At 56.1% G+C, this 18,325-nt stretch overlaps 1 protein-coding gene across 9 annotated transcripts in view; it reads left to right on the plus strand.

Annotated features, from left to right (window-relative positions):
- Positions 1 to 17,911, plus strand: part of ABCC8 (ATP binding cassette subfamily C member 8) — a 74,010-nt gene extending 56,099 nt beyond the window's left edge. For all 9 annotated transcript variants that reach the window (XM_032427076.1, XM_032427077.1, XM_032427082.1 and 6 more), the window contains 19 exons: positions 11 to 91; positions 1,719 to 1,856; positions 3,287 to 3,412; positions 4,312 to 4,411; positions 4,640 to 4,881; positions 4,983 to 5,149; positions 6,229 to 6,298; positions 6,799 to 6,956; positions 8,641 to 8,733; positions 12,431 to 12,533; positions 13,095 to 13,208; positions 13,525 to 13,645; positions 13,744 to 13,874; positions 14,817 to 14,895; positions 15,105 to 15,213; positions 15,629 to 15,732; positions 16,512 to 16,645; positions 17,144 to 17,206; positions 17,717 to 17,911. In XM_032427076.1, the coding sequence (XP_032282967.1) occupies positions 11 to 91; positions 1,719 to 1,856; positions 3,287 to 3,412; positions 4,312 to 4,411; positions 4,640 to 4,881; positions 4,983 to 5,149; positions 6,229 to 6,298; positions 6,799 to 6,956; positions 8,641 to 8,733; positions 12,431 to 12,533; positions 13,095 to 13,208; positions 13,525 to 13,645; positions 13,744 to 13,874; positions 14,817 to 14,895; positions 15,105 to 15,213; positions 15,629 to 15,732; positions 16,512 to 16,645; positions 17,144 to 17,206; positions 17,717 to 17,854 (2,271 nt within the window). In that variant the 3' untranslated portion in view covers positions 17,855 to 17,911. The remainder of the gene's footprint in view (positions 1 to 10; positions 92 to 1,718; positions 1,857 to 3,286; positions 3,413 to 4,311; positions 4,412 to 4,639; positions 4,882 to 4,982; positions 5,150 to 6,228; positions 6,299 to 6,798; positions 6,957 to 8,640; positions 8,734 to 12,430; positions 12,534 to 13,094; positions 13,209 to 13,524; positions 13,646 to 13,743; positions 13,875 to 14,816; positions 14,896 to 15,104; positions 15,214 to 15,628; positions 15,733 to 16,511; positions 16,646 to 17,143; positions 17,207 to 17,716) is intronic.
- Positions 17,912 to 18,325: the final 414 nt, after the last annotated feature.

Genomic DNA, 18,325 nt, shown 5'->3' on the forward strand with positions numbered 1-18,325 from the left:
TTGGTCACAGGGCATCAATCTATCTGGTGGTCAACGCCAGCGAATCAGTGTGGCCCGAGCCTTGTACCAGCACACCAACGTTGTCTTCTTGGTGAGTGCATTAGCTGGTGTCCCCCTTGAGGCCCTCCCTGACTCACTGCCTGTACACACACACACACACACACACACACACACACACCCCAACCTCCCTCTCAGGGAGTAAACCTCTCCTGCCAGAGATATTACCTAATCATTGGTGGGGAAACTGAGGCAAGGATAGTGCAAATGACCCACTGTGGACTTCACACAGAACTCTGCAGTAGCCATAAGGGGAGATGCGTAGGAGTTACAGGCCGCCTCCCTACTGGACAGCCCCAAACTATCAACACTTAGCCCCACTATAATTCGTGGAATGTCTGCTGCCACCGCCCATCCCATGCCCAGAGCAGACATTGCTAATTGATCACAGCAGTAGTAATAGAAAATTCAGCATTATCAATGAAAGCAATTCTGTGAAACCCCACATTAAGTTTCTGTGGGAAAATTAACTTGGCTTCAGAATCCTTCTCAACACAGCACTCCAGATAACCTTTAGCAGTCAAACATGAGATCACATTATTAGCTCTCCCTGCCATAGTTCATGCCAAGTTCTGTGTTAGGTGCTTTGGTTGACACTGAAGAATTCTGAAAGCCAATCTTCGGCCTCAGAGATGTAGAGTCTAGCTAGAGAGACAGAGCCACAGCCCAGTTGAAAGCCAAACTGTGTGGCACGGTCTATGAGGAGCCTTGCCCAAGGAGACAATGGGGAGAGCTAGAATAATCAGGGAGAGCTTCCTGGAGGAGGACCTTGAAAAGTGTGTCAGTTAAACCGAAGGAAAGAGGAAGGCCATTTGGGTAGGAAGTCAGAAGAAGGAACCTCAGGTCTCTGAACCTGGTTATATTCTTCCCCCATCCCCCGGTGCCCAATACACATAAATGCTCCCCACTAAACACACTTCAAAATGTAAAGGTTCATAGTCTTTGTTACCATCTGACATAGCACTTTACAAAGTATTAGCTTATTCATGGTCTCGTATGAGCTTTAAACGACCTTGTTAGAAGTAAAGTGGTTATTTTCGTTTATTTCAGCAAAGTTGTATTAAGCTCCTACTCTACCTGGCATGGGCACAAGGGGTGTCAGTTCCTGGGAATCTCACAGGAGTGGACAAATAACCATCACAACTGGAATTGAGAGGAGGGAAGGCTAGGCATGGAAGTCAAGAGAGGACACATAGAGCACTGAAGGATGAGTAGATGTTCACCAGGCAGACAAAAGGCAAAATGGCACTTTGGGCAGAGGGAAAAGCATAGGTAAAAACCTTGGAGTGGCAAGTTCTCTAGAAACCTGGAGTTACAGGGAGCTTGGACAGGAAAGAGAAGTGAGACCAGACAGACTGGGCAGGTAATGGAGGGCCTAGCTTACCATGCTAAGGAATTCGGACTTCATAGGCAATGGGGAGCTATTGAAGGTTCAGGAGTCAGGAAGTGCCTGTGATTAAATCTGTTTGAGAGCAATCACTGATAACAGCTGCATTTTAAGATGAGGCGTCTAAAGCCCAGAGAGGTTAAATACATTGTCCAAGGCCATACAGCTAACTAGTGTCAGTCCCTGGACCAGAGCTGGTATAACTCTGATGGTTTTTATTCTCACTGTTACCCCCTCCCCCCACCCTTGCCCCCACCTTCTCTCCTCTGCCCAGGATGACCCCTTCTCAGCTCTGGATGTCCATCTGAGTGACCACCTGATGCAGGCCGGGATCCTTGAGCTGCTCCAGGATGACAAGAGGACAGTGGTCCTAGTGACCCACAAGCTCCAGTACTTGCCACATGCAGATTGGGTGAGGGCCACAGGAGGTGAAGCTTTGGAGGGCTGAGTGGGAGAGGCAGCAGGAGAGGTGGGAGAGGCGAAGGAGTCGGTGTCTCAGGAGCAATTGCCGAGGGCAGAAGAGATCCACACTGACAGGCTTCATGCATGCGGGGTAGCTCAGGCGGATCCTGCACAGGCCAGGGGTCCGGGATCACAATAGCTGCACACGTTCCCATCCTCACCTGGGGCCCCTGTGCGTACACGCAAGCCTGGCACCAAGAAGTCCCGGAAAGAAGCAGACACTCAATTCCTACCTTCTGTTTATGGCCCAGTTTGATGACTCATCCCCCTGGCCTTGGGGCTGCCTATTTGGATGGGAGAGCCATCTTCCCACCCTCTAACCCACCGAGGGTCCGATGCATTTAAGTCAAGATCAGCTGGAAAACATGGCAACAAACAATACAAGTAGTAATGGAAACTTCAATATTATCAATAGAATGCAATTTTGTGAAACCCCACATTAACCAGATTTCTGTACTCCTCAATATGTAGACAACAGCTACTTTTCAATTAATTGGAAAGCATTTAATCTTTAAGATGGAAATCATGTGACTTTTAGAATCTGGGCCTTGCCAGACTCCTATATAAATTTGTCCCTGAAAATTGAGCTTCAGGCCTGTGCTAAATGGGCCTAAGTCTTCCTTCTACATGTGGTAAAATCCTCCTTCTACTATGAAAAAAGAAAAAAATCCATATTTTTTAAAGAAACTTATAACAGGGGCAGAAGGTCTGCGACTGAGTTTCCATGGTGACCTTGGCAGGGCAGTTCGGGACAATCGTTAGTCCTAAGAGGGCAGACAAAGGCATGACTGGTTCCTTGGAATGTCAGAGAGCAAGACTCCCAGGCATCCCTCCCTACACCCCATCACGGGCTGGACGGGGGTGAAGGAGCAGGGGAGGGTCTCTGAATTAATGACAAGAGTCTATGAGTGGGAAACATTGAGTGTTTCAAATAAAATCAGTTTTATTGATTTCAGAGAGGCATGGCCACGCCACACACACTTAGACCAATAGGTACTTTGTTAACCACTGGTGGAACCTACCAGACCTGTGGTCAGGGGAGTTGGAAGTAGCGTGCAATTAGCTGTTGAGTGTGTGAAAACAGCTGCCCCTGATGGGATCCTAGCAAGGAATCAGACCGCTTGGCCAGGATCCACCAATGTGCTCTGCAAACCCTCTTAGCAACCCTGGGGCAACCCCTGAGAATTACCCCCCAAAAGTACCGACCTCTAGATCCTGGGAGTGTGTCGGTGAGGACTGCAGGGGGGAGGCCAGCAGCCAGTTGTGGTGGGGAAGAGAATGTGTGCCAGTCCATCTCAGAGCCCTTGCCGAGGTGGGGGTGTGACCGCCACACCCCCTTCCCGTTCAGCCCCGGGGCTGGGTCTGTTTCTGCCTTTCCAGATCATCGCCATGAAGGATGGCACCATCCAGAGGGAGGGTACGCTCAAGGATTTCCAGAGGTCTGAGTGCCAGCTCTTTGAGCACTGGAAGACCCTCATGAACCGGCAGGACCAAGAGCTGGAGAAGGTGAGTATGTCCTAAGGGCCAGGCAGCCACCCTCTGAGGAGAAGTTTCTGTTAGAATCCTGAACACACAAAGGCCTTCCTGCCCTCCTTGCCCTAGGAAACCCCTCAAAGGACAGATGTGGGAGCTGAGCATGAACTTCCTCCTACCAGAGGAGGGCCGGTACCTGTGCCAGGTACTCAGGGCAGACTCAGGTGGACACCTTCCCCTTATCCTGAAATAGTCAGAATCCATTTAGTTATAAAGCTTCAGAGAATCAACTCAAACTGGTGAAGCAGAAAAGGGGAGAGGTAAGGACTTTTTGGCTCATGAAAGTAAAAATGATCAGCTTCAGGTAGAGCTGGATCCAGGTAGTTAAACACTGTCATCAGGAACCTGTTTCTCTCCCTCATTGGCTCTGCTCCCCTCAGACCGGCCTCATTCTTGTGGTGGTGGAGAGAGCTTGATCAGCAGCCTCGAGCTTACATTCTCCCAGCTCAACACCTCTACCAGCAAGAGAGTATCTCTGTCACAACAGTTCAGCAGAAATCCCCAGGCTAACTCTCCTTTTTCCACTTTGGTCCTGTGCCCACCCTGAATAAATCACTGTGGAATGTGAGATTGGCCAGCCCTGGATCTCGTGCCCACCCCCGGAGCCAGGGAGAATGATCAGCCCACCTGAGTCACAGAGATTAAGAATAGGGGAGAGATGGTCTCCCACAGGAATATTTGGGGTATCGTTAGCCGATAAATGGGGAGGAGTAAATTCTGGCATGACAAACTTGTGTCCATCTGGACTCTCCCCCAGGTGGGGGCACCCTGGAAACCTGACACCGGTCATTGCCAGGGGTGGCTGCCCTCCAGCCTCCCTTCTTCCCTCTGCACACTCTGAGGACAGTGGCCGGGGTCCGTCTGTCTTTCAGGAGACTGTCATGGAGAGAAAAGCCACAGAGCCATCTCAGGGCCTGCGCCGGGCCATGTCCTCAAGAGACGGCCTCCTGCAGGATGAGGAAGAGGAGGAAGGTACGGACTGTGGGACTAACAGTGAGATCCTGGCCTGAGGTCTGACGGACCATGGGGAGACAAAGTTTCGGGGTTCTGGGGGTGCTGAGATAGTGTGACTTTCATTAAATCCCTTCCCTTCTGTGTGCCTCGGTTTTCCCATCTGTAAGTGGGGATAACATGCCCCCCGGTTCACCCTCAGAGGGAGGGTGAATGGGAAGCCACAGGGTGGGTTCTTGCGGCCTGCAGAGGAGGCCGCTGAGAGCGAGGAGGAGGACAACCTGTCTTCAGTGCTGCACCAGCGGGCCAAGATCCCGTGGCGAGCCTGCGCCAAGTATTTGTCATCTGCCGGCATCTTGCTCCTGTCACTGCTCGTCTTCTCCCAGCTGCTCAAGCACATGGTCTTGGTGGCCATTGACTACTGGCTGGCCAAGTGGACTGACAGCGCCCTGACCCCGAGCCCCGCGGCCAGGAACTGCTCACTCAGCCAGGTGTGGCCGACCGCCCCAGGCAGGGGCCGGGGGGAGGGTAGGGGGAGAGGGCTGAGCCCCGGACACCCCCAGGACCCCGCATCATTCTCTGCCCGGCCCAGGAGTGCACCCTCGACCAGACTGTCTATGCCATGGTATTCACAGTGCTCTGCAGCCTGGGCATCGTGTTGTGCCTTGTCACGTCCGTCACGGTAGAGTGGACGGGGCTGAAGGTGGCCAAAAGGTTGCACCGCAGCCTGCTGAACCGGATCATCCTGGCTCCCATGAGGTACCCCTCTCCCCCGGCCATGCTGGGGCTGTGGGCAAGTCGCTGTTCTCTGGGCCTCAGTTCTGCCATCTGTAAAATGGAGATATGCAACCTCTGTCACAGGCTGAGGTGGCAGGGGCGGGGGGGGGCGGTGGCTCAAGGAGGCAGTGTGTGTAAAAATGCCCTCCTCGGGGCAGAAGGCAGAGGAAAACCAGCATTTGCTCAGCCACACATGGTGCTAGGCATTTTATATGGTTCGCTCATCTAATTGTCACACAGCCCTTCAAAGTGAGTGTCCGCAGGCTCTGTGTAGATGTAAGTTTCCCTTCCTCAGGCAGGTAACGTCTGCCCGTCTCCGCTCTGCCCCTCCTCCCTCAGCCAGCCTGCAGGTTCTGACACTGGGCACATGGGGACATGTTTTAATCTCCTGGAAGGGGATGGATAAAAATCCCAAAGGCCACTTGGTGTGAAACAGATCTAAGGTGGTTACCGCCCAGTCGACTGGCTGACTCAGTTTTAAAGCATGACGGGCAAACAGGTGGTCTGGCCCCTTGTCAATGCCAGGCCTCACCATCTACACTTCTTACTTTTCAGCCTCATGAGCTCTCTGTGGCCCACAGACATGACCTCAACATTTACTTACCCTCTGTTTGTCCCCGGTCTGAGCTTCCGAAACCCTCTGGTTAGGGTTGGGCCGGTTCTGGTTCAGAGCCAGAGTGATGACAGCCCGAGCAGCCTTGCAGGGTCAGCCAGCTGACAACCCATCCCCAGGGCCCTGTTCGCCCTGGAGAAGACTCGATGTCCCTGGAGTGAGCTGCTGAGTGAGTCAGGCAGATCAAACAGCTGAGGAAGGTGGTGGTGGCCATACATGGGCTAGAGAGCCAGAGAGGTTAGTGAGGGGCCAGCAGCCCTTTGGGCAGCTGCAGGAATTCTCAGGGACACAGGCCAGATATCTACAGACTTGCAAAGGCAACCGCCCCTAGGCAGCCAGACCCAGAGATGACCCCAAAGACAACAAAATGAAGGAAGTAACTACCCTCATTCAATAAACAGGAAGGAAATCAATAAATGGATGAGTAACTGTTCTGGTTGCCTCTTAGGTTTTTTGAGACCACGCCCCTTGGAAGCATCCTGAATAGATTTTCAGCTGACTGTAACACCATCGACCAGGTGAACAGGACTGTGACCCATTTCCCCAGTTCAGAGAGAGGCCAGACCCCCACGCTTTTCCTCTCTGGTGCTGGCTTCCCCAGATCTGGTGCTCAGAGCCCCGTGGGACGAACCCAGTGGGCCCCAATCTGATTACAATGCTGCCTCAGGGCCTGGGGCTGCCCCTGTGAAACTGTCATGATGAGACTGAGGGAAACCACATCCCTTTGGCTTCCATCCAGTACCCCCTGGCTCACTCCAGTAAGGTTCCAGCATAGTCTGAACCAAGGTAGCTGATTTTGTGGAGAACATTCCTTTCAATTCAGCTTGTGTTCTCGGTTTACCATCGTACTAGATGGTGAGGAAACAAAGTCCTGATTCCCACTCTCAGGGAGCTACGTGTAGCTGGAGAGACGAGACATGTGCCTGTAAGAATGTGAGAGAGCAAAACATGGCGGCAGGCAACACACTGAAGATAAACACCAAAACTCACCTCCCTCTCTCACCCTCCCCTCCGTCAGCACATCCCATCCACGCTGGAGTGCCTGAGCCGCTCCACCCTGCTCTGCGTCTCAGCCCTGGCTGTCATCTCCTATGTCACGCCTGTGTTCCTCGTGGCCCTCTTGCCCCTGGCTGTGGTCTGCTACTTCATCCAGAAGTACTTCCGGGTGGCGTCCAGGTGATGGCAGCCTTTGCCAGCCTCAGGGGGCGGGGGGATGGGAGGTGCTTTGCAATGGGCAGCTGGGTACTCTTACTAGAGTAATCATCAAAAAGTAGTAGAGTCCTATTGCTCCCGAAAAGGAAAATAGAAATGAAGGAAGGGGAGATATTCATCTTCCACCACCCTGATGTAACCATCTGTCAGCACACACACACACACACACCCTGCCGTTAATATCAGAACTATTTCCTTAGGAGATAGTCAGGAGTAGAATTGCTAGGTCGGGGTGTATACACACCTTTATGCCCTTCATTCATTTTGCCAAAATGCTTCTCAGGAGGGTTGCTTCTCAGGAGGAGTCCAGTGACCAGGCTGATTGCTGATGCACGAAATCGAGGGCCCCTGATGGCAGGGGTGTTATGGCAACCCTACGTCCCAGCCCACGGGGGCCAGAGCGTGCCTGGGAGCCTCTACTTGAGGGAGCCTTTCACAGTGATCACATTTGCCCTCGGGAGCCTTCGAGTCACACAGGCTTCTTTCCTACTCAAAATTTTCTAAGAACGTTCTCTAGAAGTTCTTTCTGGGAGTGATTCTGTTAAACTCATAGGTCCAAATAATTGTCAGGAAAATTTGAAAGAATCTCTAGACCAGTGTTTTTCAAACCGCCAATTGCAACCTGTCAGTGGGTCATGAAATCAATATCATAGATCACAGCCAGCATTTTTATCAAATGAAATTGAACAGAACATATCAGACTGTTTGCACATAGTAACAGTAAGTTTTGCTTCATGAAACCTTTGTTTGGGGCATGTAGGAGGGTGTGTGTGTGTGTGTGCGCGTGTGCACTGATTTGTAGTATAAAATGCATTTCTTACCGCAGGTTATAATCAAAAGGTTAAGTACCTTTCCCAAGTGCACATAGTTGATTAGTAACTGGAGTCAAAATGCTGATTATCAATAAAAACAATTAAATTTAGATACATTTCGACCACAATTACCTTGCCCATGAGGACCAAGGTTCGTATGCAGGATGGTGTAGAGTCCCCTGGCACCCAGAGGGAGCGTGTTAGTGTTCACAAATCACTGTGGCTTTTTAAACACTGTACAAGCTGTTTTACAAATTTCATTTCTTCTGCCAGAGAAACCACCCTGTTCCCCTGGCATCCTCTCTGCCCCGGGGACAGTCTGTCCGGGAACGCTGCCTCCTGCAGCCCAGCCTGACCTCCCTGGCACTGATGTGCTTGTCAGGGTGCAGCTGTGGGGGGCAGGGGCAATCCTGTTGCCATGGAAACCTCTGGCCTGTCCCCCTCAAGGAGCTCTGTAGATACTGGCCCTTGATGTGCCTGAACCTATTGTGGTTACCGGGGAGGGGACTAAAAGCTTTGCGTGAGGTCTTTCTGCTCCTTTCACTAGCTGTCGCAGGGTTCAGGTTGTTCCCCGTGAGAGAGAACGACCGTACGTGCCCCGCCTTACCACACCCGTGAGGTAGACGGTGCCCGGGGTCACAGGGCCTGCCCCGGCGTGCTGTCTACGCATTTTGCTGGGGTGGCACCACTGGCTTCCCTCTCTACAGGGGAGACACTGAGACCTGGACAGGTGAAGCCATTTGTGCACACAGTGGTTGTGGGGGGAGCTAGGATTCAGACCCGAGCCGAGCTCTGCGCCTGCCCTCTTGACCATTCTACTCTGCTCCCCTGCACAGGGACCTGCAGCAGCTGGATGACACCACCCAGCTCCCCCTGCTCTCCCACTTTGCTGAAACCGTGGAAGGTCTCACCACCATCCGGGCCTTCAGGTACCAGATTTACCCCAAGGTGCGGGTGGGTGGGAGTGGGGCCAGGGCCACAGGTCATGTGGTTCGGTTGTCAGGGCTTGGCTTAGGAAGGCCCAGGACACGTGTCTCCCAACCACTCCTCAGGCCCTGAAGCCTTGATGATGTCCCCCAGAGGGGTCAGGTCCGGTGGGCTCCACTGTATGATCCAGAGAGGAAAATCTCAGCCCTGCAGCCAAGTCCAGAGCCTCTGTAAACTAAGGCGGGACATGAAAAGGAACAAAGCTGGGAAGTATATGCTCACATATCAATGCTAGAAAGGCTTTTCCATCATGTGGGCCAACCCCGAGGCCATCTTTTATGGAGAATCTCCAGTGACTCGAACACTATGCTAAGTAATTTACATGTCATCTCATTCATTCTGCACTGCAATCCAAGGCAGTTAGCATGATTATTCCCATTTCCCAAATAAAGAAATTGAGGCTCAGAGACATTATATAACCCGTCTGGGTAAGGTCCTCTGAAGCCTAGACTTGAACCTGCCCATTTGTTCAGTAAACATGTACTGAGCTAAAACCCAAGCCAGGCACTAAAAAGACAGAGATGAGTCAGATGAGCCCCGGTCCTGGAGGCATTTACAGTCCAGGCTTTGAGCAGGCCAGCGGAAAACCATGTGACAAGTGCTCTGAAAGAAAGGGGAATGCAGACTGTGGGGACATAGAAGGGAGGCAGTCCCCGAAGACTTCACAGAGGGCATGTTGTCGGAGCCAACATCAAAGGGTAAATAAAAGTTCACCAAGCTGGAGGATTTCCCCGCAAAACTTCAGTGTCCCTGCTTTCCACCCTCAATCATGACGTTGGGCTAGACGGGAGCATCTCAGGCTGCCTGGGGAGTAGAGGGGCCATTGCTCCCTGCCCCAGTCTCTGTCTGATGTATTAGAACATCTCTCCTCCAGCCAAACAGGCCAGAGACCCCTGCCTCAGATAGTTGGACTCTGGTCTCTAAGCCTTACCCAGAGAGTGGTTCCAGGTTATTTTTAGGATGGCACAGCTGTGCGGGGTGTGACAGTAACCACGCGGCACCGAGTCCCATGTCCAGGAGTAAGCCCAGGGCGCAAGGACCAGCCAAGAGGATTCAGGGAGGCTTGCGTCTCCTCCCTCCAAGCCCCAAAGCTCTAGGAGAGGTGCCCAGGCCCCCTGGTGCAGCACTGTGGCCCCAGTCACTCCCTGGGCCATCTGCACCAGTGAAACGTCCTCTTAGGGGTCTAGTCTGAGGAAAGCAAAGCAACGCTGAGCTCTGCCCTGGCCTTGGCTCCGCTCCCTGGACAGCCCTGCGCTGTCTTCCACACAGAAGCCCCTTGAACCTGGCGTGATGCTAAGGTCTCCTCCGAGCCCCCTTCCTGTCTCAAGCCTGCACTTCCCCAGGTCCTTTGACTTCGAGGGCCCTCCACACTGCCAGGCCTGGCCTCTACTCAGTCTTAGTACTGTTCCTCTTACACATGCTGTCCTGGCAGCCTTCGGGCTGGGCCTGGGGCAGAGAGATGGTGACTTTCTGCCGGGGGGCTGGACCTGCTCAGTAGGATCTGAGTGGATGCTGCATCCTGCGAGCAACCTCACACCCAGCCTGGGGTCCGTCAGAGGAGCCGCTGCCCAGCGAGGCCTCCCACGCCCTCCGCCGACACAGGGGGGACCGCGACATGTGGATGTCCTCCCCGGATGTGGTTAATTCATTGGCTCTTGCCTAGCAGCCTGCCCTGTTGGGAGCTGACTAGCATTTACTGATTGTGCGCCCAACACATGCCAGGCCCCGTGCTCAGTGCTGTGTGTGTGTGTACTACTGCATTCAATGCTCACGAGAGCCCCAGGACGTAGATTCGAGCAGCCTCGTTCAACAGATAAGGCTGAATCACCAACCTGAGGTCACACACAAGGTCGGAGCCAGTGCTAGGCTGGGAACCCAGGCCTGTGGGACCTTCTGGTTTCTCTAGGAGGCCCTGCCTTTTCCCAGAAAAGTTTCAAGAGTACCCCAGCCCCAGACTCAGTGTTGGGCTCAGAGGCTGTTTCAGCCCAGGTGGGAACGATTAGTGTCCCCATTTTACTAATGAGGAAACTGAGTCTTGGGCCTGACACACAGCCAGTGAAGGAAGAAGGCTCAGAATCCAGTGTGGGTCTGCATGGCCCCACACTGGCACTCTCCACAGTCCTCACACTGGCACACACCTATCCCAGAAGCCACCCCTCCCACACACACCCTCATGCACACCCAGCCCTCAGGCTCGCCCGTCACACACAGTCACACCCTTCAGACCTGGGGCTACACACTCGCCTCGGCCACCGGGCTGTGCGATCGTACTCTCTCTCACACCTCAGAGACACTCTGCTCTCCTCAGACACGTGGGTCACCCTCCGCCCAGAAATAATCAAAGCAGAACGAACACCTTCCAAGAGTCAAAAGCAAAGGCGCGGTAAGACTCATCTTGAGCCCTCTGAGTCCCCAGTTGTTTCCCTGAGACCAATGCTAAGACGGCTTCGGCTTCCATTTGTTCCTTCGCTCGTCGTGAAACAAGTGCTCCGCCCCCTCCTCTGGGCCTGGCCAAGCCAGCCTGGTGTGAGGGGTTGCCCAGGGAGAGTGATGCCAGGAGCCCCAGCCCAGGAGAAAAAGCAGGTCCATTCGAAGTAACAAAGTAACGCGAGGAGAACATGATGAGGGCACAAGCGAAGGAAAGAAGCCTCCAGGGTCAGGGAAGGTTCCATTTGTTCATTCAGCAAGTATTTATTGACAGTGCCAGGGGCTAGGGATGCCCTGGTGAACAAAACAGCCATGGGCTCCATTCTCATAGAGTTTACAGTCTCCTGAGGGAGATAAGCAGCTAGAGAAATGAACATAAGAACAAAGGTTATAAAACAAACAGGCTGCAGAGATGGGGAACCATAGGCCAGGAAAGGCCACCCTGAGGAGGTGTCATTTGAGGTAAAGCCTGAAGGCTGAGAGGAGTCAGCCTTGTGAAGAGCAGAAGAAAAAGCATTCCAGGCAGAGGGGACAGCATGTACAAAGGCCCTGGGGTGGGAAAGACCTTGGTATTGTCACAAAACTGAAAAAGGGCAAGTAACAAATGACTTTATTGTAATTTCTGTGGCTGCAAGGCAGTGAGCAAGGGAATTTGTGGCATGGAAGGAGGCTAGGCTGGCAGGAGCCAGCTCACTCAGGCTCCTGGCAAGGAGGTGGTTCTTTAGCCTCAAAACCATTGACATTCCAAACAGGAGAGAGATGGGATGTAATTTATGATTTACAAAGATTATGCCGGCTGCTGTGGGAAGACAGCAGGTAGACCTATGGGGAAGCTGACGCAGTAGCCCAGGCGAGAGGCAGGCAGAAGCAAGGACTATTTTAGAGGTAGAAATAAGAGGTCTTGTAGAGGGATTGGCTGTGAATCCAGATGATTCCTTGGTTTCTGGCCTGAGCATCTAGGTGGGCAGAAGTGCGCTTTACTGTAATAGCTAGACCCTGAAGAGAAGAATGGGTCTTGGGGTGAAAGCAGGAGTTTGAAGGAGGTGGGAGTCTTGACAAGTTTGAATAAAGTAGCAGGGAGCTGGGAGGGCTGTCTGGAGAGGAATGGCATACATAACGTCAGACACAGCATGTTTACTGGCTGCTTCTCTGTAGGTAAGGAGAGGCCTGGGGGTCATGTGGACCCTCAGACCCTCCCCATCCGCCCTCCAGGTATGAGGCTAGGTTCCAGCAGAAGCTCCTCGAATACACAGACTCCAACAACATTGCCTCCCTCTTCCTCACGGCTGCCAACAGATGGCTAGAAGTCCGCATGGCAAGTGCCACCCGCCACCCACCCCCCACCCCGGGCCCTGAGACAGGGGCTTCTGATAGGGGTGTGGAGCCAGAGCAAGGGCCAAACATGGGCCAGAGGGTGGGAAGAGAGGATGGAATAGCAGCCCGTGTGTGGACACAGGGCGGGCGCTGAGCCCTCCTCTCCCCCCAGCCCTGGCGGCCCTCCCTGGGTCTGACCCGAGCCTGCTCTTCCCCATCCCTGCCCAGGGGCTTGTGCACCTGAGGTGCGCACCAGTAGCCGGAAGAGCTGTGTGTTTCACTGTGACGAGTGTGTGTCTGAAGCGGGCCACGTGCCCCGCGTGGGCCAGCTGGTGAGGCACGTTCAGGCCTGCGCAGACGGCTGGGGTTGGGGCAGAAGCTGTGTGCACACGGTGTCTCCCGGGGCTCCGGCCTTCAAGGCCTCCTGCGTGTCTGATGATGTGTAGGTGTGTTGGCTGGGCTGGGGTAGAGTGTCTGCTGAGCTGAAGGGAGTGAGGTGGGTTGGGGGGGACTCTGTGGTTTCGACCCCGGAGGGCCCACACGGGCTCACCTCCCTCCGCAGGAGTACATTGGTGCCTGTGTGGTCCTCATCGCGGCCGTGACCTCCATCGCCAACTCCCTGCACAGGGAGCTCTCTGCTGGCCTGGTGGGCCTGGGCCTTACCTATGCCCTAATGGTGAGTGACAGCAGACTGGGGCAGGGGAGGGCTCAGATACCAGCCCTCGGGGAATCTCGGAGACACCCTCCAGGCCCTACCCCAAGCTACTGTGAGTCTGATGCGGGAGGGACCATGTGGGTAGGGGGGCTAACCCAGGGCCGGGGCCCCAGACAGGTGGTGGGTAAGGATTCACGTTCATTGTAACCCTCCCATGCCTCCAGGGAGGACCCCCCTGAATAGCAGCAGAAGACACTGAGGGCCCCTGGCCCCTCAGCTGTAAGAAGAGCCCTCCTGGTGGCCGGGGTTGGACCAAGTGCTCACTGACTCCCCGCAGGTCTCCAACTACCTCAACTGGATGGTGAGGAACCTGGCGGACATGGAGATCCAGCTGGGGGCTGTGAAGCGCATCCATGGGCTCCTGAAAACCGAAGCGGAGAGCTACGAGGGGCTGCTGGGTGAGAGGCCTGGACGAGGGGCACGTCGGGGGGAGGGGGGCCCTCCTGGATTCCAGTGGCGCCTGTATCTGCTGGCTGAGCCCCGGTCTGGCCCCCAGCACCCTCGCTCATCCCGACGAACTGGCCAGACCAAGGGAAGATCCAGATCCAGAACCTAAGTGTGCGCTATGACAGCTCTCTGAAGCCAGTGCTGAAGCATGTCAACGCTCTCATCTCCCCAGGACAGAAGGTCAGTGGGCGGCAGGGCAGAGGGCTGGCCCGTGGCACAGAGTCAGCTCACGGCCCCCCGGGGCCTTCCAGGGCTCCCAACTAGTCAGACCCCCCCCAGGTGCTGGCCCTGGGCTCCTCACACTGACGAGGCTCAGCCCACCGCTCCCCCACTCCCTCTCCCCTGCTCCTTCTGCTGCCCTCACTCACCCACCAAGGAGATGGACACCCCAGACTCCCCCGGCTGAGAGGGCTTTGTCAGGGGCCCCCTGAGCTTCCGAGCAGGTCCTCGGGACAGAGAGTGAGGCCGCACTTGTCTGGCACTCTGACCCAACTGTCTGATGGATTCCCTCCTCGTGCCCCCTCTGCTCTGACACTGCCCCCCCCTTCTGTCTCTTAGTCTCTGTCTCTCTGTCTGTGGCTGTCCGTCTCATTCTCTCTGACCTTCAGATGTACCTCTGTCCCTGCCTCTGGCCCTCCCATCTGTCCCTACCTCTCCCGTCCTTCTGTGTCACCATCTCTGTCTTTGTACTGGTCCCTTATTGTCCTTTTTGTTGGTACCCATGGGCCGGGAAGCAATGGGGTCAGAGGTGACCCCAGTGTAAGGTGGGGCACACAGATACGTCGCTGCAGACCGCACCGGGCCGCCCCCCGGCCCTCCTCCCACACCCGCGCACATACACGGCGCACCAGGGCCCCAACTCCCCTGCAGCCACGTACCAGGCACGGCAAGACCTACACCCAGGCCCAGGAGATGCACATCTACGCCCTGTACTTGCTTGCGGGTCCCTGTGGGAGGCCCCTCTGGACCCAGGAAGCAAGCCCAAAGCCGGGGCCCAGCCCTGGCCAAATAGAAGCTGGTCAGAAAGGCAGGACAAGAGATGCTGTGCCCTCCAGTGCCTGCACAGCCCAGAGCTAGCACCAGAAGCTTCCCCAGGCACTCAGTACCTGCTCCTCTCTCCAGATTGGGATCTGTGGCCGCACAGGCAGTGGGAAGTCCTCCTTCTCGCTCGCCTTCTTCCGCATGGTGGACATGTTCGAAGGTGAGTGGTGTGACAGGCGCCCCCCGTGTACCCAGAGCCACCAGAGGGGACCTCAGTCCCGGTGTATGGTCAGATGTCATAGGAGGCCCAGCAATCACTGCCTCCCCCTGCATCCTCGATGGGACCCACGTTCCCAGGCTGAACCTGTCCCCGGCACCACCAGCTCCCCCGCTCCCTGGTGCCCCACCCGTGCCCCTGTCTCCGCACAGGGCGCATCATCATTGACGGCATTGACATCGCCAAACTGCCCCTGCATACCCTGCGCTCACGCCTCTCCATCATCCTGCAGGACCCCGTCCTCTTCAGCGGCACCATCCGGTGAGCCCCACTGCTCCCGCGGGGCCCCCCCTCCCGTCCCAGGCCGGGCGCCTTGCAGCTGGGGCATGAGGAGGGGAGGGGTGGGCGAGGCCCGGAGTGCTCTGCTGGGTACCCCTCCCGGGGCAGGCAGCCCTGCTCAGGCTCTGGGCACTATGGGCTGGCCTGGAGCCTCACACTTCCACCCTCGCGCCTTTCTCTCCCCCGTGGGGCCCTGTGAGGTAGCCCCACCAGCTCTGCCGGAGGACAGCTTCCCCCGACCCGCTCACCAGCTTGCTGCCCCCGCGGCCAGCCAGGCCCCTGCGGCAACCGGTTCTCACTCACCGCTCCGTTCCCCAGCCTCGCCCTCGGCCAGTCCCCGGGGACGAGCCAGCACCCTGCTTCCCCCCCTGAGACGACTCTCTGTGGCACCCTCCAGATTTAACCTGGACCCGGAGAAGAAGTGCTCTGACAGCACGCTGTGGGAGGCGCTGGAGATCGCCCAGCTGAAGCTGGTGGTGAAGGCGCTGCCGGGCGGCCTGGGTAACTCCCGCGGGAGCCGCGGGCCGGGCCAGAGGACGCCTGGATGGGCTAGGCGGGAAAACCCACACCCGGCTCTGAGGTCTGCCCTGGCTTTAGCCTAGGGTCTGGCAGGACCCCAGAGACCATTCCGGGTCCCCTTTTACCTTACGGGAGCTCAGAGAGGTCACGTGAGTTGTCCCAGGCCACACGACTGGTCAATTCAGGCTAGCTCCAGCCCCGCCCCCAGGGACCCAGGGGGAGGGGGACAGTGGGAGTCGCTGTGGGAGTCCATCATCCCACCACTGTGTATTCGGCCCTGCCCACCCCGGCCACCGGCCCGCCCAGCTCTGCCCCGAGGAAGGAGAGGACAGAGGGGTCAGGCCTCCAGGGTGCAGGGAAGACTCTGCCCCCCAGCCCAGAGGGCTGCAGAGCCTTGGTGTATTTGCTACAGCCCCTGGGGCAGTGCGGGCCGGCCGAGCCTTAGCTTCAGAGACTCGCCCCACCAGTGCCCACACACACCTCAAGCACCTACGTACTCAGTGCACACGCCCCCTCCCGGAGCCTCCCGGGGCCAGGGCAGCGCACCCCTGCAGAGGGTGCTCCTCTCTGTAATTCATGCGGGTGGCACCTGTGTGGTCGGGTAAGGTGCAGCAGCCCGGCACGCCCCCCGCCTCATGACCCACGCCTGCATATTCGGCCCTGTACATACATTTTCTAACACCCCCTAAGCCATGCTATCTACTAAACTCCCAAAGCCAGCCTACCTCAGCCCTGCTCCTCCTTCCCGGGGCTGTTTTCAGATGCCATCATCACGGAAGGCGGGGAGAATTTCAGTCAGGGCCAGAGGCAACTGTTCTGTCTGGCTCGGGCCTTCGTGAGGAAGACCAGCATCTTCATCATGGACGAAGCCACGGCCTCCATCGACATGGCCACGGTGGGTCCGGAGCACAGCCATGGTGGGATGGGGTCTTGGAGAGGGTTGTCATGGGGTCTTGGGGTGAAATTTGCACAAAGTGGTCCCAAAGCTCGAGTTGTCTTTAACATCAAGGGCCATTTGTGGCAGAAAAGGCAAAGGACTGGAGGGACCCTGACTCCAGCTAGTTTCAGGGCATGTTTGTAGCTCACAAACACACAAGCTGCACGCAGACCCAGAGAGACTTCACACTCATCACCCGCCACACAGCCCAGCCAGACCCACTCACAGCACACACACGTGCATAGAGCTGAGCCCCCAACAGGCTGAGCCCCGCCCCTGAATGCTAGAACTTGGTTGGTCCTATGGGGACAAGGACCAGACGGACGGAGGGAGGGGTGGGCTAGGATTGGGGTCACTTGGGAGCTGGACCGCAGACCTGGGCCCCACATCCCCAAAGCCAGGCCAGACCCCATCCACTAGGCAGAAGAGCCAACCACTGCTGCTCCCACCCGGCAGGAAAACATCCTCCAGAAGGTGGTGATGACAGCCTTCGCAGACCGCACCGTGGTCACCATCGCGGTAAGGGGCCCCTTGCTGGGGTGCGGGGCAACACCCAGAGAGAGGGCAGCCAGCAGACTTACCCGGGCCTGGTAAACAGGAGAGGCCCCTGGAGCAATGATGCAGAGTCTGGAGGGCTTGCAGGGAACCCGGACCGCAGGACATGGGGTGTGGGCGGACTTACACCTGCTCTTCCCTCAGATCCCTCTCTCTTTCTCCAGGTTCCAAGGCCCACCCCTGTCCTAAGGCCCCCGGGAGCTAGGCTAGGATACCTTCTCTATAGGAAGCGGGGGTTGGGCTGTGAGTCTTGAAGCCCAGAGGTGAGGGCAGAGCCGAGACTTGGTAAGGGGAGAGGGTGTCATTAGCGGACAGAGCGCTTGGGGTCACAGCCACCCCAGGAAAGGGCAGTGGCCACAGAGATGGGACATTCCATCCACATGCCTCCTCCCCCAAACTGCAGAAGAGACACCCTCAGCTGCCCCCCCCCCCCCCCCCCCCCCCCTTCACACCCCCCCCCCCCGCCCCCCCCAGCACCGTGTGCACACCATCCTGAGTGCAGACCTGGTGATTGTCCTGAAACGTGGCGCCATCCTTGAGTTCGACAAGCCAGAGAAGCTGCTCGGCCAGAAGGACAGTGTCTTCGCCTCCTTTGTCCGTGCGGACAAGTGACCAGCTGGAGCCCGAGGGCCACCCCGTGCCCCAGCCTGCCCCCACCTCCCGCCCGGGCTTTCTAACTGTAAATCACTTGTAAATAAAGAGATTGGTTGTTTCCTACCGGAGGCCTCTCGGGTCTGGTATGCAGGGACTGGGGTGGCCTGTGGAGCATCGGGCAGACCTGAGGCTGTGTGAGTTTGGCCAGAAGTGTGTTTCCTTATCTGTGAAGTGAGGTTGGTATTAGTCTGCTCAGGCGGCTATAACAAAATAGTGGACTAGGAGACTTAAACAGAAACGTTTTCTGACAGATCTGGAGGCTGGAAGTCCAAGATCAAGGTGCATAGGTTTGGTTTCTCCTAAAGACCTAATTACCTCTTCACAGGCCCTATCTCCAAATACTGTCACACTGGGGGGCTTCAACATGGGAATTTAGGGCTTTAACAAATGGATTTGGGGAAGGGGACACAATTCAGTCCATAACAAGGG

This window comes from Phoca vitulina, unplaced genomic scaffold, assembly GCF_004348235.1.
Source record: "Phoca vitulina isolate PV1807 unplaced genomic scaffold, GSC_HSeal_1.0 scaffold36, whole genome shotgun sequence".
Lineage (NCBI taxonomy): Eukaryota > Metazoa > Chordata > Mammalia > Carnivora > Phocidae > Phoca > Phoca vitulina.